The 23,221-nt window shown below is 39.6% G+C and overlaps 1 protein-coding gene across 3 annotated transcripts in view; it reads right to left on the bottom strand.

Moving 5' to 3' along the window:
* Positions 1-23,221, bottom strand: part of Mtm1 (myotubularin 1) — a 132,961-nt gene that overhangs the window by 79,007 nt on the left and 30,733 nt on the right. For all 3 annotated transcript variants that reach the window (XM_036175335.1, XM_036175334.1, XM_036175336.1), the window contains 3 exons: positions 19,211-19,283; positions 17,696-17,790; positions 1,763-1,873 (listed from right to left, as the gene is read on the bottom strand). In XM_036175335.1, coding sequence (XP_036031228.1) covers positions 1,763-1,873; positions 17,696-17,790; positions 19,211-19,283 — 279 coding nt within the window. The remainder of the gene's footprint in view (positions 1-1,762; positions 1,874-17,695; positions 17,791-19,210; positions 19,284-23,221) is intronic.

Raw genomic sequence — 23,221 nt, 5'->3', positions numbered from 1 at the left:
ATTAAATCTCTATACTTTCCAGGCTCCACACAGTAGCCAGGAGCTGGGATGGCAAACAAATCATGAAAACAGCTCAGATTCCAATAGAAACAAAAGCAGCTGGGGTGAGACACAGTAGAGAATCTCAAGGCAAGAGTAATCCTTTGGATTCTGGTTGCTCATATTCATGTTGATCTTTTACCAACTGGAGAGGAAAATTGCATATTGAATTCCCAATGAAAACTAAGTATAAGAACATGGCTTTTTAGAAATTACTACACCAGAGACTAGAAAATGACTTAGGTCTTAAAACAGGTTCTTTCATTGGTCATCAGCAACACCAAATCAAGTCATGTCACTTTGTGAAGGCTTCATTTACCTATCATACAGAATAATGGGCTCAGGGTAGTCAAGGCTCAGAACCTTTAGCCAGGCCACTTTGTATAGTCCTTAAGACAAGAACATTATTTTACAAGATCATAGGAGAATATGCAATGGATATCTCATGTAACTCCACAGCCTAAAATATTTGCTATCATGACCTTTTTCTGGAAGCATGATAATCTCTGTACTAGCAAGATGTCTGACAGTCACCTGGGACATTTTCTGAGTTTTTGTCTTTAAAGCATACCTTAGTGTCAGCTCTGGGATAGAACTCAAAGATCTACATTTCTCAAAAGCTTTCTGGATATCCTGATGCACACATTTAAGATCTACTGGGCAAATGACCCCCAAAATCCTTCTAGCTCTTTCTAGAACTGAGCACAGTGCTATAGATAGTGGTCTTCCTATACCCAGTACATGGAAATCAGATTTCCTTGCTAGAAAACATAACCATTGTTCACAAAAAAGTTACCTCCACCTATTAGGAGTTCAGCTTTGCCACTCATTGGACCATAGCAGCAAAGCTCCCAATTCTTTTGAAATTCTCCATCTATACATCAGTCTGGGAGGGTTGTGCTGAGGAAAGAATGTCAAGTTCCTAGTATGCACTTGGGTTAACACAGATACTCAGTAATTTTTTGATATAACAACTGGCTAAACCTTATCACAACTAATTTTCCCACTTACCATCCCCAAATAAAATATTAAGCCACTGCCACTGAAAATGGTTGTTATAGTTAAAGAGGCATCCTGCTCACAAAGGGCAAAATCTCTTGTATGCCTCCTTCCTTTCATAGTATGAAGGTATCTAGGTGGTGATACATGGTGCCATAAAGAGCCATGAAAACACTTACTCTTTAACTCAATCATATTACTCCTGAAAACTTACTATCATTTAAAAGGAAGAAAAAATGATGAACATGAGGATGGTCATTGGGGCCAGAAGTAGTTGGAAGGACTAGCAGTCAACTCCATGGGACAGGCATATGACTATGAAAACTATGGTGCTCCAACAACCTGAGGAGGAATAGAGTGAAACTAAGGCTTAAGAAACATTATCTATAAATGTTCTTCTGTCCCAGCAAGCTAAGGAGCTAACCACATCTTTGTGGAAGCCTCACTCTTGACTATAGGAGGCCCCTTGTGTGGAAACTCTACCCCAGGCACTTTTTAAATCTCAACTCAGAAGGGAAGCCTCAAGCCTAGAATTTGAGATTAACAAGGTATTTTGATAATTTTGAACTGAGAGATCCACCTGCCTCTGTCTCCGAATGCTGTGATTAAAGGTATGTAACATCACCCCAGGAAATGATTTTTATTTTTTAAGCCCATATTAATTTTCTACTACTCAATACTAATTTGTCTTTTTCTTTGTATAAGAAAGTACCAATTATCTTACTTTACAAGTAATATCTAGACCATAGGAATTTTCTCCTCTACTTGTCGCGCCTCCCATTTTTTCAATTCTTGATATCACACCCAGAGGAACATCAAGTATTAGAGCAGAATCCTGAAATGGACAAAATTACAAAAGTCAGTGTTTCTGTCAGTATAATGAAAACATCAAAAAGCCAAAATAATCATAAGCTTTGATTTTTTTAACCTTTAGTACATTAGCCACTTAAGAGTAAAACTAGAATACAGATCACACATAAACAAGCAAGTATTACAATATATAAGTATGCCATCAAAATGCCTCCTCAACCACTTGGTATTGCCTGTAATTCCAGGGGTCTGGGAAGTTACTCACATTTATTCTCTCACAATTACACAGACAGACAAAGACAGACAGACAGATACACACACACACACACACACACACACACACACACACACACACACACACACCATATTCTCCTCTGCCCTTCTCCCCTCACACCAAACAACCACTTCTTTCCTACCTCCATGTCCTTCTTTGTGACCTCTAAATTTAGTTAGGGTTGATGACATAAGTATAAATGTGTGGTAATTTACGGGACCATGGGCAACTTATCAGTGACGATACTATTGAGAAATATGACTTTTCTTCTACTAGCAACCATTAACTGTGTATAGTTCCTCTAGGAGGGATGGGGCCATATGAGTCCCTCCAATTTCCAATGGAATGTTGATGGGCTAAGTGTTGTGCAGGAAGCCTCTGCTGTTGTGAATTCAAAGGTACCATAGTCATGTTATGCCCAGAAGACAGCATTTTGTAGCATTCCTTCCCATCATCTGACTCATATTCTTTCTGACTCTCTTCTGTAATGTTCTCTGAGCCTTGGAGCAGGTGATAGAAATGCCCCATTTTGGGGGGCTGATCATCCAACCAAAAATTTACTTTGATGGTGTTAAGTGACCGACAGTAAGGAAAAAAAAATAAAGGTAGACAGATATTTATTCTTTGAAAATGCCGGTTGGGAACACAAGGAAAAATATTCCATTCATTTTTAAATCCTCTCCTAAAAAAAAAAGAAAAGAAAAGAAAAAGAAAAAAAGAAACTAGTATTTCTTCAAAATTATGTTTAGGTCATAAGTTTTCTAGAAATTCAAGTCTGTGGTTTCATCTATACCATGGAAACAAATATATGTGTGTAACACAAATCTTAAAAGGTCATATTAATAAAAAAAACCTGGAAAAACTGAAAGCCTCTGAGTCCTTACCTGAATGGATCTCAGCTGAACTGCTGCTAAAAGCCTAAAAGCTTAACCAGCCTAGTTCCTGGTTTTCATGCCTTATATACCTTTCTGCTTCCTGACATCACTTCCTGGGGTTAAAGTTTTGTGCCACCATTTCTGGTTCAGTTCCCAGTGTGGCCTCGAAATCACAGAGCTCCAGACGGATCTCTGCCTCCCAAGTGATATGATTAAAGGTGTGCGTGCCACCATTTTCTGGCCTCTATGTCTAATCTAGTGGTTGTTCTGTTCTCTAACCCTCAGATAAGCTTATTAGGATATACAATATATCAACCACATATGTGTAGCTAGAAAAATTTTAGGGATAAACTGCAGTATAAGTAAAGCCAATCTCAAGATACAATGCTATGTGATTCTATTTATATACCATTCTTTTTGTTTGAAGTTTATTTATAGTCCAGGTTGTCCTTGACTTTCTGATCCTTCTGCCCCATCCTCCTCCCAGTGCTGGGGGCTACAGGCCTGTGCCACCATATCCAACTATGTAATAGCCTTGAAATGATAAGACAGGGTTGAACACAGGGATGCAGTTGTCAGGAAATGAGGAGAAGAGAGCATGAGTCTGAAGGATTCTTTTGTGGTGCTCTAACAGTTTCATATCTTCATTATTGATGGTGGTTACTTGGTAGCAAAAGCTATAGAATGTATGAAAAGACACTCACACAACTTAACATTCAAGTACTGGTTAACTATACTATTTGTAGTGTGCTGAGCACCTTTCCCACTCCCACCCCCTTTCCTTCCTGTGTGTGTGTGTGTGTGTGTGTGTGTGTGTGTGTGTAAAGGCCACAGGAATACATCTGGTGACCTGCACTATCATTCCTCACCTTATTCCTATGAGACAGGTTCTCTTACTGAATTGTGTCTCTTCCCCCTGCAGCGCTGGTGTTATAGGTGTATGCATAGCCAAAACTTGGCTTTTTACATGGGTACTGGGGTGGGTGCTGGTATCCAAATTCAGGTTCTCATGCTTGCACAGCAAGTGCTCTTACCCACTGAGTCATCTCTCTGGCCTCCTAATCTACTTTCTGGTTGATCAAACAATATAGTTATTGGAGGCAGCTCGGAGATTAATGCATGAGTCGTCTCTTTACTATTTGTACAAGATCATATGTGCTTGTGGTAATTTGAAAATAAAACGTAAAAATAAAAATAAAAGAAAAAGTTGTTATCATATAGAGAAAAACAACACAAGCTCTTAACTTGGTCAAAAGTGGCTCAAATCCAAGTTCTGACATTTATTAGCTGGAGGACTTGGATAAATTAGTGCTATCCCTAGGTCACAGTGATCTGTATAGTGGTGATTATTTGAGATAATAGATTTAAAGGACTTGGCATAATGCCCACTGGTGGTAGCCAGAATACAAAGGAAGTTGTTATCGCTATCATTCTGATGATGTTAAAGTGCAGTTTAGCATTTGGAAGACATGACTGTGCTCTGCACACATAGCAGATCAGTATGCTCTGGCAGAGTTTGTCTTTACACCTGTAAGGAGGCATGACTAGCTGTTGTATGCATTTCTATAAAATACTGTACACTCTCCAACATGACTGAAAGCAAAATGCCCAAAGAGAAAATCCTGATTTAGTAACACATAAATAGCTGTACATTGTACTGTATTTACTACTTACTACAGTCTATCTTAGCATTACAATGCAGTGTGGTATATTCTTGGACTATGCTGAAATTTATGAGTGTCTGTGAACTACATTCTTAAGTGTCAAACTAAGTATATGCATTACATGCTACATAAAAGCCTGATATTCTAATATCAACACAGAAGCAAGATGTTTATTTTCTTTGTTTAGAAGGCAGGAAGATTAAAAATGAGAAAAAAAACCCAGCACGATAGCTCAGTGGGTAAAGGCGATTACTGACAAGCCTGCAGACTAGAGTATCATCTCAGGAATTCACATGTTGGAAAGAGAGAGCCTGACTCCTGCAAGTAGGCCACAGGTGATCCCCAAACTCTGGAAAAAGGGAACTCTCCTCCACTGCTGGTGGAATCCATCTCCCCCAAGACCCAGCTGTAGCACTCTTGGGCATATACCCAAGGAATGCTCAATCATACCACAAGGGCACTTGCTCAGCTCTGTTCATATCAGCATTGTTTGTAATAGCCAGAACCTGGAAACAACCTAGATGCCCTTCAACTGAAGAATGGATAAAGAAAATATGGTACATATACACAATGGAGTACTACTCAGCAGAGAAAAACAATGACATCATGAGGTTTGCAGGCAAATGGATGGATCTAGAAAAAATCATCCTGAGTGAGGTAACACAGACTCAGAAGTACAAACATGGTATGTACTCACTCATAGGAGGATACTAGATGTAAAACAAAGATGACGAGACTGCTACACAACTCCAGGGAGACTACCTAGAAAATGGGACCCTAGGAAAGACCCAGGGATCACCCAATGACAGAGAAATGGATGATATCTACATGAACAACCTAGATGACAGTGGGAGTAATGAAGGGCAAGATTTGAGGGAAAGAAAGCTTAGGGTAGCAGGAGATCCCAGCTGGATCAAGAACAGAAAGGGAGAACAAGGAATAACAGACCATGATAGATGAAGACCACATGAAACAGGAATAGGCAGAGTGCTCGAGAGGTCCCCAGAAATCCACAATGATATATCCTCTGTAGACTGCTGGCAATGGTTGAGAGCAAGCCTGATCTGACCTAGTCTGGTGATCAGATGACTAAACACCCTAACAGTCGTCTTGGAACTCTCATCCAATAACTGATGGAAGTGGATGCAGAGATCCTCAGCCAGGTCCTAGGTGGAGCTCCAGGTGTCCAACTGTCGAGAAGGAGGAGGGACTGCTAGAGTGTGAATTGTTGAATCCAAGATTGCAAAAAGCACAGGGACAAATAGCCAATCGAATGGAAGCAAATGAATTATGAACCAATAGCTGTGGAGCCCCCAGCTGGATCAGGCCCTCTGGATAAGTGAGACAATTGAATAGCTTGATCTGTTTGGGAGGCTCCCAGGCTGTGGGACCGGGACCTATCCTTGGTGCATGAGCTGGCTGTTTGGAACCTTGGCCTTACACAGGGACACATTCTCAGCCTGGAAGGAGGGGACTGGACCTACCTGTACTGAATCCACCAGGTTTAAATGAGTCCCCAGGGGTGTCTTGGTCCTGGAGGACATGGAAATGGAGGGAAGGGGCTGGGGGGAAGGTGGTGGTGGGGATGGGAAGGGGGAGGACAGTGGAACCCATGGCTGATGTATAAAATTAAAACACATAATAATAAAAAAAGAGGGGGCAATCTAATTCAAAAGAGCTACAAAATTAAAAAAAAAGACTTAAGTTTTAAAACTGAGATGAGATATTTGCTTGTTTAAAATAGGGTCTCACTGTACAGCCTAGGGTAGCCTGGAACCCACTATGTAGACCACAGACTGCCATCAAACTTTTGTGATCCTCTTGTCTCCACCTCCCAAGTCCTGGGATTATAGGTGTGATCCATCATGCCCAGCTATGAGAGAACACTATTGTTCTATATAGAGGAAATTCTAGATCTCAGACTGCCCTGGTCCAACAGAAAGCAAAAAATGAAGCAATGAGGAGAAGCAGCCATCTCCTCACCCAAAGCACACATAGTCTAATGAAGCTATTTGCCATACTCTTCCAGAATGACATGTTCTAGGTCTGATAATTCAGCAAGCTAAACAGGAATATCCAGGAATAGGAAAATTAGTCCAACTATTAGGAAATCTGAGTCATCACTATCTAAATATCATTAAATATTGAGTTTCAAAGGTCCATTCTAACTAAAAACCATGTGCTCCTGTTCCTTGAAGTTTCTAAAATAGCTGAGAAGAAATATGATAAACCAGCAGAGATAGTGCATTCATCCTCTCTCTTGTGAGGGAAAGCAGAAAACTGTTCTGGGCACTAGGGTCTGCAAAGCTAAGTTGCAGAGTTGCCCTTCTGGATCTTAGGGCTCGGCTTTATCTGGGAGATAAGACATGGGTACTGAAACAGCATGATACCAAGGTGCCAGTGCCAAGAGTCATCAGAAGAGTCCACACAAAATGGAATGGGATGTCAGAGAAGGGCAAGCTGGTGCCTTACTGTTTGGATTCTGTCAAAGTTCTGTGGTGATGACTTCACTGGAATGAAATAACTATGACTGGAGATTGGCTGTCCAGAAATATCTCAGACTTGCAAACAGGTGCACGGCCCAGGCATTTTATAAACACACATAGCCTGATATAAGAGCCAGCACCAGAATTCCCTGAGGAGTATTAGCAGGACTGGTTCATGTGAGAGGTAACCACAGAATGTTTTCTGAGAAGAGCACATGATTCACAAATATTTGGGTGCTGTGGATATTTCTCTGTATAAATAAAATGTTGATTGGCCAGTAGCCAAGCAAGAAGTATAGGCGGGACAAGCAGAGAAGAGAATTCTGGGGACAGGAAGGCTGAGTCAAGGAAACGCTGCCAGCTGCCATCATGACAAGTGAGATGTAAGGTACCAGTAAGCCATGAGCCACGTGGCAACTTATAGACTAATAGAAATGGGTTGATTTAAGATATAAGAACAGTTAACAATAAGCCTGCCATGGCCACACAGTTTATAAGTAATATAAGTCTCTGTTTCTTTACTTGGTTGGGTCTGAGCGGCTGTGGGCCTGGCAGGTGAGAGAGATTTGTCCTGACTGTGGGCCAGGCAGGACAACTCTAGCTACATTCAGGTAGCAGCATTGCACACCATGGACTGCAAGGAGGAGCCACTCTCAACTCTTAGCATTATGGAAGCTAGTGCTTGAGTGCAAGTGAAGGGCCAGGGAGATCTGAGAGTGGATGGAGATAGGGAAAAAAGCAGAGGAGATGACCATCCTAAGGAGGGATCCAAGATGATTTGGAGTTAGGCAAAGATCTCAGATGGACAATGATGGCCCTGCCAAAAGATGTAAAGAACACGGGAGTGGGCAGAAAGTAGACTTTTGATATACTACTGGGCATGACAATATGATAAATATTAACCAATATAGAGATATTTCACATTTAGAACACCCAGAATGAAACACTCTGAAATAGCAAATGATGTCCTTTGCCCAAGCTTCCTATCTTGGTGGCCAGTATTGTCCAGTCATCTTTGAAATTCTTTTTTTTTTTAAAACTATCCTTAACTCACTCTTCCACATCTATCTCCTAAATCAATTTCAACTTGTCAACATCTTTACAACTCTGCCCAAAAGTCCTCTAGGCCACTCTAATGGCCACCATTCTAGTTCCTTTGCATTCAATATTATTCCCTTCATGAGCTGCAGTGACAAAGCAGCCAGGGCCAACTTCTAGAGAAACACAGGGAAAAACTGTCACCTTTCTACTTACCCTTTCAGAAATATTTCACACTGAATTCTAAAAACCCAAACCCCTGGAGGCATGCATAAAAAGCTACTGATCAAAGCATGCACAATTGCAGTCAGATGCAAAGGATATATTCACAATCCACCATACTGCCTGGGGATTTGAGCTAGAATGAATATATTATATCATGGAAAATTGCTGAGAGAATAGGCTAAGTGTTCTCATTCCAAGAAAAATAAAAGATTATGAGTTTGTGAGGCAATGCCTATGTTCCTTAATATGATGAAGCCATTCTACAATGTAGACATGTTTGAAAACATGATGTAGTACTTTAAAATGATAATTAAAAATAATTAAAAACAAAAACCCAGGCATGATGAAGCATGCCTATAATTTGTAGCAACTGGAAGGCTGAAGCATAAGGGCCATGCCAAGTTCAGGTCTTACTGCCCCATAAAACAAATAGTCAAATCTTTAAGGGAATTGGTGAGACTTAAGTTAATCAGTTGTCTCATCCCTTGCCATACTCACTCCACTCATCTAACGACATTGTCACTTGTCTGTGTTCCTTTTGGTTTAGAGTTTTCTCATACATTACTCATTTAGCTCCTTCTGGCCTCCCTGGCACTGCCTCACTTCCATGTAACTCATATTCAGTCTTTATACCACATGTCAAACACCCTTTTCTCTGGACAACTTCTCAGGGTCCTCCTACTCTTACAGTTCCATGCAGCACTTTTCACAGCTTGTGAACAGGTATTCCTATGTTTCTGAGTGGAATGCCCATCTATCTTATTGTTACTATAAGTTCCACAAAGAGGGCGGACACTATATCTTCTATGCTCCCACTATCTCCAGGCATCATGGTCAGCACACTGTAGGCTTTCAAATCTTCTGAGTAAGGAAAGACTGGGTCTAAAGCAATTGGCAGTTGAAAAAGAAGTGAAAACTGAACTCCAAGGAAAATACAGACTGAGAGAGTATGAAGGAAAAAGTGAACTGCATAGAAGGTAAAAGGCACATGTGGGTGGAGGGCCACAAAGGCATGGAGAAGAAGAAAGGAGGAATGAGAAGTATTAGCCATTTTAGAGAAACTAGAAAACTGAGCACTTAGCCAAAGGCTTTGGAGTTAAGCAGTGAATGCATTGTTTAAGTAGCAAGCAGAAGCTAGACCTCGAGAGGCTAAGGAATGAACTGTCACTAAATGGAAGCAGTGTTCCTAGAAGGGAAGGAAGAAGATAGTAGGAAGATGGTGTTTTAAGATGAAGGGTTCTGGGAGCCAGAGAGACAGCTCAGTGGTTAAGAGAACTGGCTGCCCTTCCAGAGGACTAGGGTTTGATTCCTAGCATCCACATGGCAGCTCATAACATCTGTAACTCCAGTTCCAAGGGATCTGATGTCCTCTTCTCACTTCCATGGGCATTAGGCACACACATGGTGCATATGTCTACATGTAGGCAAAGTGCTCTTAAACACATATACACAAATAAATAAATGTATCTTTTTAAAGAATTTTAAATGATGAGTCTTGAGCAGTTATGCACAGTACAGAGGGTATAAAAAGGATGAAAACCAAAACTGTAACATTCAAAGGAAGTAGAAGGAGCAAGTAGGGAAATGTTGCAGGAGAGGTATATACTGTGGCAAAGTGGACATCTAATTTATTCCTCTCCCATGTGAAAGAAGAAAGAAAAGGCTGGCAATATTGGGTATCATCAGGTTGGGAGAGGAGAATATACAGAAGCTCAGAGAGGGTGACATCTTTTCAACAGAACAAGAGACTAAATCAGCTAGAGTATGGAACATGACAGGTATGATGGCGCACACCTGTAACCCCAGCACTTGGGATATAGAGGCAGAAGGATCAAAAGTTCAAGGTTGGGTCAGGCATGATGATCCATGCCTTTAATTTCAGCACTGATTTTAAATATGGAATTTATTGGTTCAATTTCTATAACCTGAAAAGGTCCAAAATACGGTTATCTTTGAGCATCATGTTGGATCTCAGAACATTTTATATCTTTGCATTTTATGCTCAACCTACAGCTAGCATCCTACATTATTAGACTATACATAGCATTACATAATTGCCTTGAAAAATGAAAAGAAATATAGTGGCTTACATGTATAATCTCAGTACTTGGGAAGCTGAGGCTGGAGAGTTGCTGCAAGTTGGAGGCCAGCCTGGGCTACATAGTGAGTTTCACACCAACCTGGGCTACAATGTGAGACCCTAGTTTTAAAGAATGTAAATAAAAATGAAATAGACAAGTAAATGTAGGGGGAGTAACATGTTCATAGGATACAACTGTGAAAAGGATGGCCCTAAGCTTCCAATGCATTATTTGAAGAGAAAAATACTTAAAGAAGCATTTCTTTTGCTTCTGCTTATAATGAAGTAGTTTAGCTTTCTCTCTAGACAACAACATGGGTCTGGCTTTCAAATGGACAGAATGGACAGCAAACAGTAACCTCTCCGTGTTGCACACAGAGCTTCCAGTTCCAATGGCAGGCAGTTACAGTGCTGAAGGAAGCAAAGTGCCTAGCTGTTAAGGAGCACGATACCCAATCTCTGTCTGAAGATCATTTCATAGTTACATATCTGAGAGACAGTATGAAGGACATACATGTAGTTTACTCATCTTGCTTTTCTGCACTCTATCTCTGTACTGAAACTCAGAAGGAAGATGAAGCAGGCAGACTACATGTCTTAGGCCTGCACACAAGTACCTTTACAGAGTAAAAGTCAATGTATGCTCTGCTGTCACTGAAGCTCAACAAAGACCCACTGAAAAGAACAAGATTCAAGAATCTCTGGATAATGCTACAAAAACAGATTTACTGCCAGGAATGGTGATGCACAATAACCATAATACCAGTGTGTCAGGGAGGCAGGAGAACCACTGATTGAAGGAAAACATGGGCTATGTGGCAAGACACTTTGTATTAAAACAAGAGAGAATTGAACCACTATGTTACAATCTTTCAGAGAAAAGCCAAGCTAGGGATTTCTCTTGAATTTAATAAAGGAAGAAACACGCTGTTTCTGGCTTATCAGAAAATGAAAACCTTCTAGTCACCATGTTTTTCATATCACCAACAGTTGTAAATCCTGAACTCTACTGTCAGGGTGGTGATCAGCTCATTTGGAAGACTCCTTCAGATTCTCACACATCTCTTATATTTTTTTTCTTGTTTCCAACTAGATGTGGGAATGACTTGAGATGGGAAGGAGCACTTGAAGATGGCAATTATCCCTGATGTAAAAGGAGCAGAGGATGGTATTTCTTCAGTTGGGTGATGGATATTTTATAAATGGTCTATCTTAAATATGTCAAAATCAAGTTAAAGAAAAAGGTGATGGTAGGGATATGTTGGGAATGAACATGTTTTAGTTGGAACAAATGGCCGGAAGGAAAGCCCAGAGAAAAAACACCGGGATGGTTTAGGAACAGTGATGGTACTTTACAGGAGCCAGTGTATGGGATAGATAGACTACCACAGCGGGAAGAAAGAGGCATGCTAAGAAGACTAGTCAGGAGCAGCTTGTACTGGGCCCTACATATGCAGCTGAGGTATCTGCAAAGACAGTCTCTAAGCTGAGGACTGAAAAGATAGCAAATGAGTCCTGATGCAATGGGGAAGACTGGAAGCAAGGAGACTGGGATAGCCCAGGGGCAAAGGCTAGTGAGAGATCTGCTATAAGGGTAGGACACCTAGAAAAGAAATAATAGGGACACTGTAAGGTTTGTAGAGGGGAAAAGAAGACAAAGGTAGCTTCAGGATGATAGGATGACAAAATGGTACCTGTAAGAGAACCAAAGGCATGCAAAGAAGGAACTGAGGAACAGCCTGGCTAGGAGTCTGAGTTGCCAGGTACAAAGTCAAGGGATCTCCATCAGCAGTTAAAAAGTGAAAAACTGAGGCATAAAAGAAAAGTTATGGAGGGCAGACAAGATGGCTCAGTGAAAGCCTGATAAACTGAGTTTGATCCCCAGGACCCACAGTGGAAGGAAAGAACTGACTCCTGAAGGTTGTCTTCTGAACTCCACACACATGTGGGTACACACAACACATAAACATAAGAGCAGCCTAGTAAACTCTAAGGAGCATTTTCAATATAAGACGATAGAGGCAGGGACACATCTTTAGCTCACTTGGTTGAGTATGAGACTTAATCTCCGGCCCATGGGTTTGTGCCCCACGTTGGGCACCTCGTGATCAACCCATGTGAGTCTATTTAATGGGTAATAGGGATTTATTAAAATATAAATTGAGGAAATCAACTCATGAATACAGAACTGAGTAAACAGATTAAGCCATCCTCTCTTCTGTCCAGGAGCGAAAGCACCTGGCTATCCAAGCATACCAAGAAGAACGTGACCCCTCTCCCTTTTCTTTTAAGAGGTCACTTACGAAGGCAAGAATCACTGCCTCTTTTGGGCCGTATAGCTCAAGATCATGTGCAGAGCAAATACCACTACAATAGGAGGTGGATGGAACCATAGCAAGGATAGAAAAGATGAAGAAGGGCTCACCAAGGCCTGGGAAGTCCAAACCTCACTTGTGTCCCCCCACTGGGCTTTACCTATATGATACTCCCTTCCTTAGTGAGCACCATTTCAATGAATGATAGTGGCTCTGATCACTCAAGCAAAAAATCATGGGAGTCATTCTTAACTGGATGCTCCTCCAACAACTCCCTTCTCATAATGGCCCATCCAAATCCTCCCAAGTTTGTCCACAGTCTGTTCCCTCCATCCTGTGTCCACCATGATTGCAATTAGGCTTGTCTGGCTTACCCAGAGAATAAAAGTAACCTTCTAGTGGGTCTGCCTACTTCCAGCCCCCACCCCCCACCCCATCCATGCTGCAGCTTGTATTCTCTTTCAACAATGTGCATCTGGTGTGTGGTCCTCCATGTAACACATATTCTATTGAACTGTGACTTCTGATCCTGAGGCTACATCTTCTTCCAACCTCATCTCCTCCTAGCTAGCCCTTCTACTCCCTCTGTTGCTAGTGGCCCAATTCCCACAGATCACTCAATTGTCTCCCCAGCACAGATGCCTATATAGTGGTATAGGAAAATGCAATATATGGATTTGAAAACTCTCTACAGACTAGGCATCTCTTTCTCCCTTCATCCTGTTCAAGTTTATAAACATATATGGCTCATCACCCTTTCCCTTGTAACTTGAATATTACATGTGCTTCTATAGGCTGTGTCACATTTCTTCCAGTCACTCCTCTAGAATCCCACCAGGAATGCTGTATTGTCATTCATCCCACATGGTGTTAAGATACACCACAGTGTACATAGAATGGTTCTAGGTCAAAGACCTGAACAAAGAACGTGTTAAGCTGCCTCTCTCATTAAATAGCATCTGAATCCAGTGTGCTCCTGGTTGGGAATCTGGGATAAGTCTTCTTTGTGAAAGAATGGAGTCACATGCTTACAGTTGTTCCTGCTGTGGTCACACTATTAACCAAGTCAAGTTTCTTGGCATAGTCAAGGTCATATGGTAGCTATGGGACTTCTGAACTCCAGAGGCAAGGGTATTGAGGATACCACAATTGAGTAGGCTAAATACTAAAATCAAAGCACTGAGGCCTGTTCCAAGGCCTTTAACTTCCAAGAAGCACAAATAACATATAAGTTTATTCACTGAATACACTTTTAGCAAAAGTATGTCGCTCTGGCTGCTGCACTAGTGAGGATCAAAAGGATTCAATAATTGTTAAAGTCACAGACATAGCAGTATGTAAAGGAGACCAAATTCACCCATTCAATATTACTGATTGAGCATCTTCAATGCACCAGGATCCACTCTGGGAGCTGAAAGACTGCAGTGAACAAGCCAACAATAAACAAGATGAACCAGAAAAATATAAGACAGGAGATAGTGACCAGTGCTCAACAGAAAAACTAACCATAAAAAAATGATATTAAAAGTGTAAAGCTGGTTGTGGAAGGTTTCAGAGCAGTTAAATGTTAACTGAAAAGCATGATGAAAGGACTATTGGGAAGCAAAAACTGAGTGGTTACTTCAATGGAAGCTAGAGGGGGACTCCAAAAAAGTCATGAGGGTTTGTTTTGTTTTGTTTTGGTTTTGTTTTCTGGTTATTTTTGTTTTTGTTTTGTTTTGGTTTGAATTGGTTTGGTGTGGTTTGCTTTGGTTTGGTTTGGATTTTTGAGACAGGGTTTCTCTGTAGTTTTGGAGTGTGCCCTGCATCTTGCTCTGTAGACCAGGCTGACCTCAAACTCTTAGAGATCCGCCTGGCTCTGCCTCCTGAATGCTGGGATTAAAGGTGTGGGTCATCACAGCCTGTTAATGTCATGACTTTTGAGGCAGGTTCTGAAGGAGGGAAAAAAAAAAAAACAACTTTCGAAAGTGGCATCCAGGTATGGGGAAAAAGGCATTTACATGATGGTAAAAGGTAAGGGGTTTCAGAGCAGAGTGCTTGAGATGTGAATTAAGGCTGGAGATATCAGAAGGATTTATGCTACATAAAGGAGAGTGAATTCTATTCTTTGGGAAACAGGAAGCCAGTAGGAATTATATCACTGAGAATCCAGCTTTAACAGGGATCACTTTGGAGGCAGTAGGCAAATGATGGGAGATAGACTACAAAAAAGGGCCACAAAAAAAGTCAACCACTGAGACCATCATTCTGCATGCAACTTTTACATCCACAAAATGGGTAAGCTGACCCCAAAATGAGACCATGCACATCTGAATTCATCACTTCCTCTACAATGTTTACATATCTGAAATAAACAGTAGCCCACTTCAAAATGGCAACGAGATGATAATTTTTTGTCAAACATACAAAAAGTTTTTTTTTCTGTTTTGCAACAGAAACCCCCAATTACTATTCTAGTTTAGGCCATTTTAGTGAGGAAACACTACAATGACTATTTTTCAGCTCCTGAATATAAACATTTTGAGCATTCCTTCTATTTTCTGCTACCATAGCAGTTTCATTTTGGACTTTCACTAACTGTTGTGTGGCCAATTGCTTTAAAAGTTTTTATATAATATAGAAGAATAAAGAAAGTAGCAGTCATTGTCAGATGAGCACTTCACTTATGCATTTAATGCCAAACCCTATCCAATAGGATACCATGTGTAAAGAAAGGAAATCATGCCTGGTACCAGAAAATTAGGCAGCTTCACGGGGTAATGATGTCATGGACATCATTAGAAAAGTATTTACTGCCACCACTTTGCTAGACCAGCATACTCCCTTACTATATACTAAATCTTATCCTATACCCACAGGTAAATGTAAAGTTACCACCCCTCATCAAAGAAGCTTCTCTTTACAGAAAATGGAGACTATTACACAAAACCGCAGATAGATACAATGCAGAGACCAATGGATCAGGAGGAGTCCAGCGCAAAAGGATATATACACATCATAATTACTGTGCCTGTGGGAATATTATGGAAGAAGGGGTGGACAGATTGTAAGAACCAGAATACCTGGAAGTCTTCAGTGAAACAGTCTCTGTGGAAATAGCTACATGAACAAGACTGAAATAATAGACTATCAATGGATATATACACATATATGTTCAGCAAATATAAGAAGACAAAAGAAGGCTATCAACTTGAGAGTGGGGAACATGAAAGGAATTTGAGGAAATAACTAGGAAGGTCTAGAGAGAAGAAAAGGATATAATTCTATTTTGATTAAAATATTTTAAAAATAAATAGTATAAAGTCTACATAATAAGCTTGCTAAGTGGGGTTTTCTTTAATAATAAAAGTAATACATACTCATTTTAGGTATTTTGAGAAGTACCAACAAATGAGAAAAATAGAGAGTATGTATATAATCCTGCTGTAGTTACCCAAAGATTTGAAGCTTTTCATATATATTCCCTATGGACTCTTCTCTAGAAATAATTTTATTGTTTTATGTAGTCAAAACCATGTAATGTAGACCGGCTTGTCATGTCACCACAATGTGAATAATTTCTCCAATTCATCATCAAGGGCAGCATAAAATGAAATCAAATATACATGGCTAGTCAACAAGCCAGGAGTTTCTAAGGTGAAAAGGCCTGTGACATAGCTTTAATTCTAATTTTTGATAATTCTTATATATTAGCAGCAAGCATCTCAATCTATACCTATAAGATTCCTGGAAATTGAACAAACCAAATATAAACATTCATCCACAGAAAGGCACTTCAATGTTCAGAGATAGCTCTGTCATGGGTCCTGTGTAAGTTTACTTTCTTTTTTAAAATTATATTTGTGTTTGAATTTTACATATCAGCCATGGGTTCCCCTGTCCTCCCCCTCCTGCACCCACCCCCACCTTCCCCCCAGGCCCTCCCCTCCATTCCCACCAGGGCCAAGACTCCCCTGGGGATTCAGCTCAACCTGGTGGATTGAGTACAGGCATGTCCAGTCCCCTCCTTCCAGGCTGAGCAAAGTGTCCCTGCATAAGCCCAAGGTTCCAAACAGCCAGCTCATGCATGGGCTAAACTAAACAGAGAATTCTCCACAGAGGAAGCTCAAATGGCTGAAAGACATTTAAGGAATTGCTCAACATCCCTAATTATCAGGGAAATGCAAATGAAAATGACTCTGAGATACCACCTTACACCTGTCAGAATGGCTAAGATCAAAAACACTGAAGACAGCTTATGCTGGAGAGGATGTGGAACAAGGGGAACTCTCCTCCTCTGCTGGTGGGAATGCAAGCTTGTACAGCCACTTTGGAAATCAATATGGCGTTTTCGTAGAAAATTGGGACTCTATATTCCCTAAGACCCAGATATACCACTCTAGGGCATATACCCAAGGAATGTTGAATCATACCACAAGGGCATTTGCTCAGCTGTGTTCATATCAGCTTTGTTTGTAATAGCCAGAACCTGGAAATAATCTAGATGCCCTTCAACTGAAGAATGGATAAAGAAAATATGGTACATATACACAATGGAGTACTACTCAGCAGAGAAAAACAATGACATCATGAGGTTTGCAGGCAAATGGATGGATCTAGAAAAAATCATCCTGAGTGAGGTAACACAGACTCAGAAAGACAAACATGGTATGTACTCACTCATAGCAGGATACTAGATGTAAAACACAGATGACTAGACTGCTACTCACAACTCTGCTTCATTCATAATATCTTTGACTGAAACATTAGTAAGGTGAATACATGAAAAACTCCACACAAATATACCCCGTGTTAATCAGATCCACAGTCAATCTTGCAAGGTAGAAGAGAAACAGTTTAGCATCATTTTTAACAGTTAAGGTCATCTTTATGGTCTCATAATCTACTTACCATTTCCAAACTTCTTAAATAAAGACGGTAATTTGTGATGTAAACTCTTCCCTTAATGGGGCCATTGAAAGGACATATGTAAATAACTTCTTTGTCTATTAAGGTAAAAAAAAGTACCCTAAAATAATGGAAATATAAACCAAGATATACAACAAATGGTACTAACTTAATATAAACTACTTGGCTATGTTTAACTACAGTAAAAATGTTGGAAGTAACACTGGCAAAGTTTGCACATCTCTGTGCCAGGCTGAATCGGGGCAGTGGGGAACTACTAGACCCATGTTTCCTCTAAGCACTCATGGCACTTCTGAGTTTGCCCTCAATGTTGTCACTACCTGAGACAAGGTGACAAGAGCCAGAACACAAAAGTGAATAAGGGTTTTGCTGTTATTTGCATCTCACGATTGTAAAAGAAACTACTTGAACTATTTCTCTTTCAAGGATATCCTTGAATATGTTAATGACATTTAAATTTTTAAAATGACTTTGACATCCCTTTCTCTTCAGGTACTAAATGAAAACAATATACTGAGGTTACTTTATGCCTGTTCAATTAGTTACTATATCAGTTAAAGGCTCATCTGCTGATATTCAGCACTCAAACATCATATATGAAGACCGTCAAAAGCAAAATTTTTTTGCTCTTATCCAGAAACTGGGAAGGACATATTTTACTAGTTTCAGTTTCAAGACTAGAATTATGAGTGTGAGTCCATGGACACCAAATAGCTTCTCATGTTTCTTGTGGTATATGGCTAATTCACAAAGACATTTTTCTAAAACCTCCATTTGTCATTTAAAATAAAAATCTGAACCTTAATAAATGGAATGGTTCCCTGAAACAATGCTGATTATTAGCCCCAAATATACTGACATGAGGCAGGAAGGACCAATCCTATCACAAAAATTGAATGTCCATATCATCAGCACTTGGGTCAAAAGCTATTACATGCTTCTGCATTCTTAAGTCAGAGTGACCTGGCCCTTTCAATGTTGATTTCTTCCTCTTAACATAGGTTTCTCATGAAAGAATAAAGAACATAAACAAAAAAACACAAACCCCACTGTATTGGAATGTTACCACAACCTTACTTAATTTCCATTTTCTGGCAAAAGATCTCCTATTATATCAAGAGAAGAATCTTTAAGTTGCTATCATTTTGAAACATACATCACAGCTTAGAAGCCTTAATCTAATTGTTCTTATAGCCTTAAATTACAAATAGTTTATACTATACCTCTAGTTAGAAACTTTCAAGACATAACCCATGTTGTTCCCCTAAATCATTCTCTTTGGTACAGAGACAAGAATATTGCTAGCTTTGTGAGCACTGAGCTGTTGAAAGAATTCTTTGATCAGGAAAAGCATGCAGTGCTCACTGTGTTGATGTGCTTAAACAAAGCTAGCCTATTTGTTCTCTCTGCTTTGTACAGAGCAAGTGAAACTCAAGCCACCTGATCCTGCTGTTCTGTTCCTCCAGTTCTATACCCCCAGCCTCAAAAGCTCCTTACCGGTAATTAGTGTTTCCCCTGGGAGTTGAGAAACACTCTTACTGAGATCCTGACTGACTCCATCTTGAGATACCTACAAGTGAAAGGAGAATCAAAAGTGTTGGTGTTATCTTTGCACAGATGGTAGCAAACAGAAATACACCTTTAAAGAAAAATGGAAGTTTAGCATTTAAGAAAATGAAAACAGAAAATTCAAACTGGGAAAAGAGAATCTGGGATGAAAATATAGCTCACTGCATTTAAATAATTTTATCAGAGTTTTCAATAATTTTAAGTACTTTAAAGCTAACATATCTCAGTAAAATGATCAAATATGAATGAAGTTAGTGTGCTATATGGTCACAGCTTTGTTCTTATGCAATTGCTGTAGAATTATATCACAGGCATGCTTTCTGACCTATTATTTATTTAAGAACCTTATTCTAGGTAAGAGAAAGAGCAGTCTGTCAAAGACTTGATCAAGTCCCTAGGAATCATTTCAACAAAGTCCCCACCATTGGCTTTATTTTTCTGTATGTCTCCTGTTTCAGAGTGTACGCAGGTACGTGCCTCACCTTGTTGAAGAATGTTTTTTTAAAGTGTTTTACTTTTGTTTATGTTGCATTGGTTTAACTCTGAACCTCTGTTAATGTGCCTGTCTAAAACACCTGGTAGTCTAATAAAGAACTGGACAATAGCTAGGCAGGGGAAAGGACAGGCAGGGCTGGCAGGGAGGAAGAATAAATGGAGGGAGAAATCTAGGAGAAGAGAGAGGTAGCCAGAGAAGGAGGTGGACTCCAGGGGCTAGCCACCCAGCTACACAGCAAGCCACAGAGTAAGAGTAAGATTTACAGATGTAAAAGAACGGGAAAAGCCCAGAGGCAAAAGGAAGACAGAATAAGTTAAGAAAAGCCAGCAAGAAACAAGCAAGCTAAGGCTGGGCATTCATAATTAAGAATAAGCTTCCATGTGTGATTCAAGAGCTGGTTGGCAGGCCCGCTAAAGAGGTAAAAGAGTAAAAAACTAACAATCTTCTGGCATGCCAACTTGGGGCTCATGTATCCACCTAGAGACTGAGAAAGCTGAACAACAACAACAAAAGGGATATGGCTCCTTTAAGAGTTTTGGCCTGACAGTTTCTGCAAGTCACTGAGCTTTTGAGAAGCCAGTATGTGAAGTAGGAACAAAAAAACTAAGTAAAAACGCCTGCTGCAGTGCAAGCATCAGCATTCTAGAGCTTTAGGAAGGTTGAATGCAGTTCCTGGTCAGACAAAACTCTGAACAGCCTCAAGTTTCACACATGGCTTTCATGACCCAAGAAGCAGGGTGAGTCAGCTGAGAGCCGCTCAGGCAGAGAATCCAGGTGTACCTTATCAATTTGAAAGTTTGCTCATATAGTCAAAAAGGCTAAAAGATACACAGTAAAAGAGATCCAGATGGAAAAACCTCTAAACAAGTTCCAGTGTGTTTTTCAATGTGCGTAGTCTTTTTTTTTTTTTTAACTTATAAACTGTATGGCCATGGCAGGCTTCTTGTTATCTACTTTTTTATCTTAAATTAACCCATTTTTATTAATCTATAAGTTGCCATGTGCCTCCTGGCTTACTGGTACCTTACTTCTCGCTTGTCATGGTTGGCAGATCTCTCTGCCTCAGCCTTCTGCTTTCCCAAATTCTCCTCTCTCCTTGTGCCACGTATACTTCCTGCCTGGCTACTGGCCAATCAGTGTTTTAATTAATAACCAATCATAGCAACACATTTGACATACAGAACATCCCACAGCAGTGGATGATTTTAAGAAATCCATATTGGGGATATATTTTTCTATGTAACTCATGTATTCTCAATCTGCAGGTCTCCTTGACTGGCCCTCCTAATGCTAAATTCTCAGGTCATATACCAGTATATGCAATATTTTTTTATCCCAGTGACTTTGTAGAGAGAAAGTTCTTCCCATCTCCAAAATGAAGGATTCTACATAAACATTAGATCACATTTCTTACTGGAAAGGGTACTAAGTAATGTGAAAGACTGTTAATCAAGTATTAAATTTACTCTATTTAAATGTTTTAAATGACTTTTTCAATTTTTACTTTATAATTTTCTAGTTTTTCTACATGTTTGGATGTTCTAATGTATTTCAACAACTGCCTTTTATAGTATTTACCTCCAATGCAAAAGATGTCTACCCTGAAATATATCAAGTTTCTTTGTAAGAAAAAATGTGCATAGTCTTAAAGAAAGAAAAGGGGTATGGAAAATCATGGACAGAAATAGTTTAAAAGTAATAATAGTCTTTAAAGAGAGAGTAAAAGAAAAAAGCCACATAAGATGAGAAATACACAGGTAGTTTGGATCCTGTATGTTGTGTTGATTGTGAAAGTTTTGACTATTGAGAAGCAAAAGACAGCTGCTGGGACACATAGGATTGTGAACTGGACTGCTAAATTGAACCAAACTAGGTATTTTTAAAATGCCTTAGCTTTAAAAAAAAAGTCAAAAAATGTATTTGTCAAATGGAAATCAAAAATGCTTTGGAGTTTTGCTTACATAGGAGGTGAAAGGCTGTGGATTCCTTCAGGGTTAAGATAGAACAGGTTTGATCAGGCAACACCTGCTGAAACTTGACAGGTGATAACTATCAGTAAAAGTGATTGCTGGTCTTCCCAGGACTTGGTCATTAGCTCAATTTTCTCGTTGGGACCCTAAAAATACTTCATTCACAGACAGCAGGAAAAAATACAGAGAAAACTATGCCCACATTCCCCAGAGGGGTGTGGGAGGCTTTCGATTATTTAATGGGTTATGGGTATTTGTTATCATTTAGTTAAATATAGAATATTGACACAAATTTAAAGCTATTTTTGTTACACTCTATATATGTTTCTATTCTTGTTTAAAGGATTCTTGTATATTGATAAAAATTTAAGGTTATTTTTGGTACAACATATTATATGCATGTTTCTATTTCTGTTTGAGGTATTGTTTCTATGTAGTTCATTTGGAAATGTAGGATGAAGTTCTAGTTTTCAAAAGCTCTTATTATAAACTATTTAGGATAATCAAGAAACATAGGTTAGTGATTAGTCACTTATAACAATCAAATTTGTAGATATGTTAGGTATGCTTTCCAGATCATAACAGAGATATATTTTAGATGTCTTCAAACCTTTCAAACACCTATAGAATATGGCATTTAAATGTTCTGTTAACTTACAAGTTTTTCATGACAATGATACACATCTGTTCCTGGGAGCACCTATTTACTTCAGAGAAAATGATGGACACTGAAGAAACTCTTTATGGAGTTTGCTTTCATTGTGGCAAGGTTAGCCACTGGGCAAAGAATGCATTTTAGCCTTTCATTGCTGACAATGTGCTGTGCAGACTGGACATGAAGGACCCACAGGAAACTGACCACTGAACTTTGCCAAAACAAGGCAGGACAGTCCCTCAAAATTCCTGCTTCACAGAAGAGTTTGTCAGACATTCTGCAGGACAAAGAACAAAGTGACTGACAAACTTTGCCAAATAATTCCCGCTTCATAGAAAAGTCTTCCAGATACTCTAGGCTAGTGGGCTGAAGATGGATGCCCCAATGTTGCAGAGGAACTTTGGGTGACTGTCCCAGCAGCCAAATGTCTCTGTTGTTAGATCATATTACATCATTCTGGGTCTTTCATGGAGTTGAAGACTAGTTATAGTTGCAGTTTTCCTTAGTTATGATAGAAAGTAAATTAGGTATAAAATTTTGGATTCACTAAGACAGGATAGGTAATGCATTATATTCCCTGAATATGCTAACTACAAATGGATACAATATTGTGAATGTAATCTTTACGTGATAATTGTGATTGTATATAGTCTGAGTATGTTTAAACTAAAACATTTTCATTTTTATTTAGACAAAAAGGGGGAAATATTGGGGAATATTATTTTAAGGAGTGTTACTTTTGTTTATATTGCATTTGTTTGACTTGTGAAGCTGTGTTACTGTGCCTGTGTAAAACATCAGATGGTCTAATTTAGAAC

This window comes from Onychomys torridus, chromosome X (genome assembly GCF_903995425.1).
Source record: "Onychomys torridus chromosome X, mOncTor1.1, whole genome shotgun sequence".
Taxonomy (NCBI): Eukaryota; Metazoa; Chordata; class Mammalia; order Rodentia; family Cricetidae; genus Onychomys; species Onychomys torridus.
This window is presented reverse-complemented; position numbering and strand designations above follow the sequence as displayed.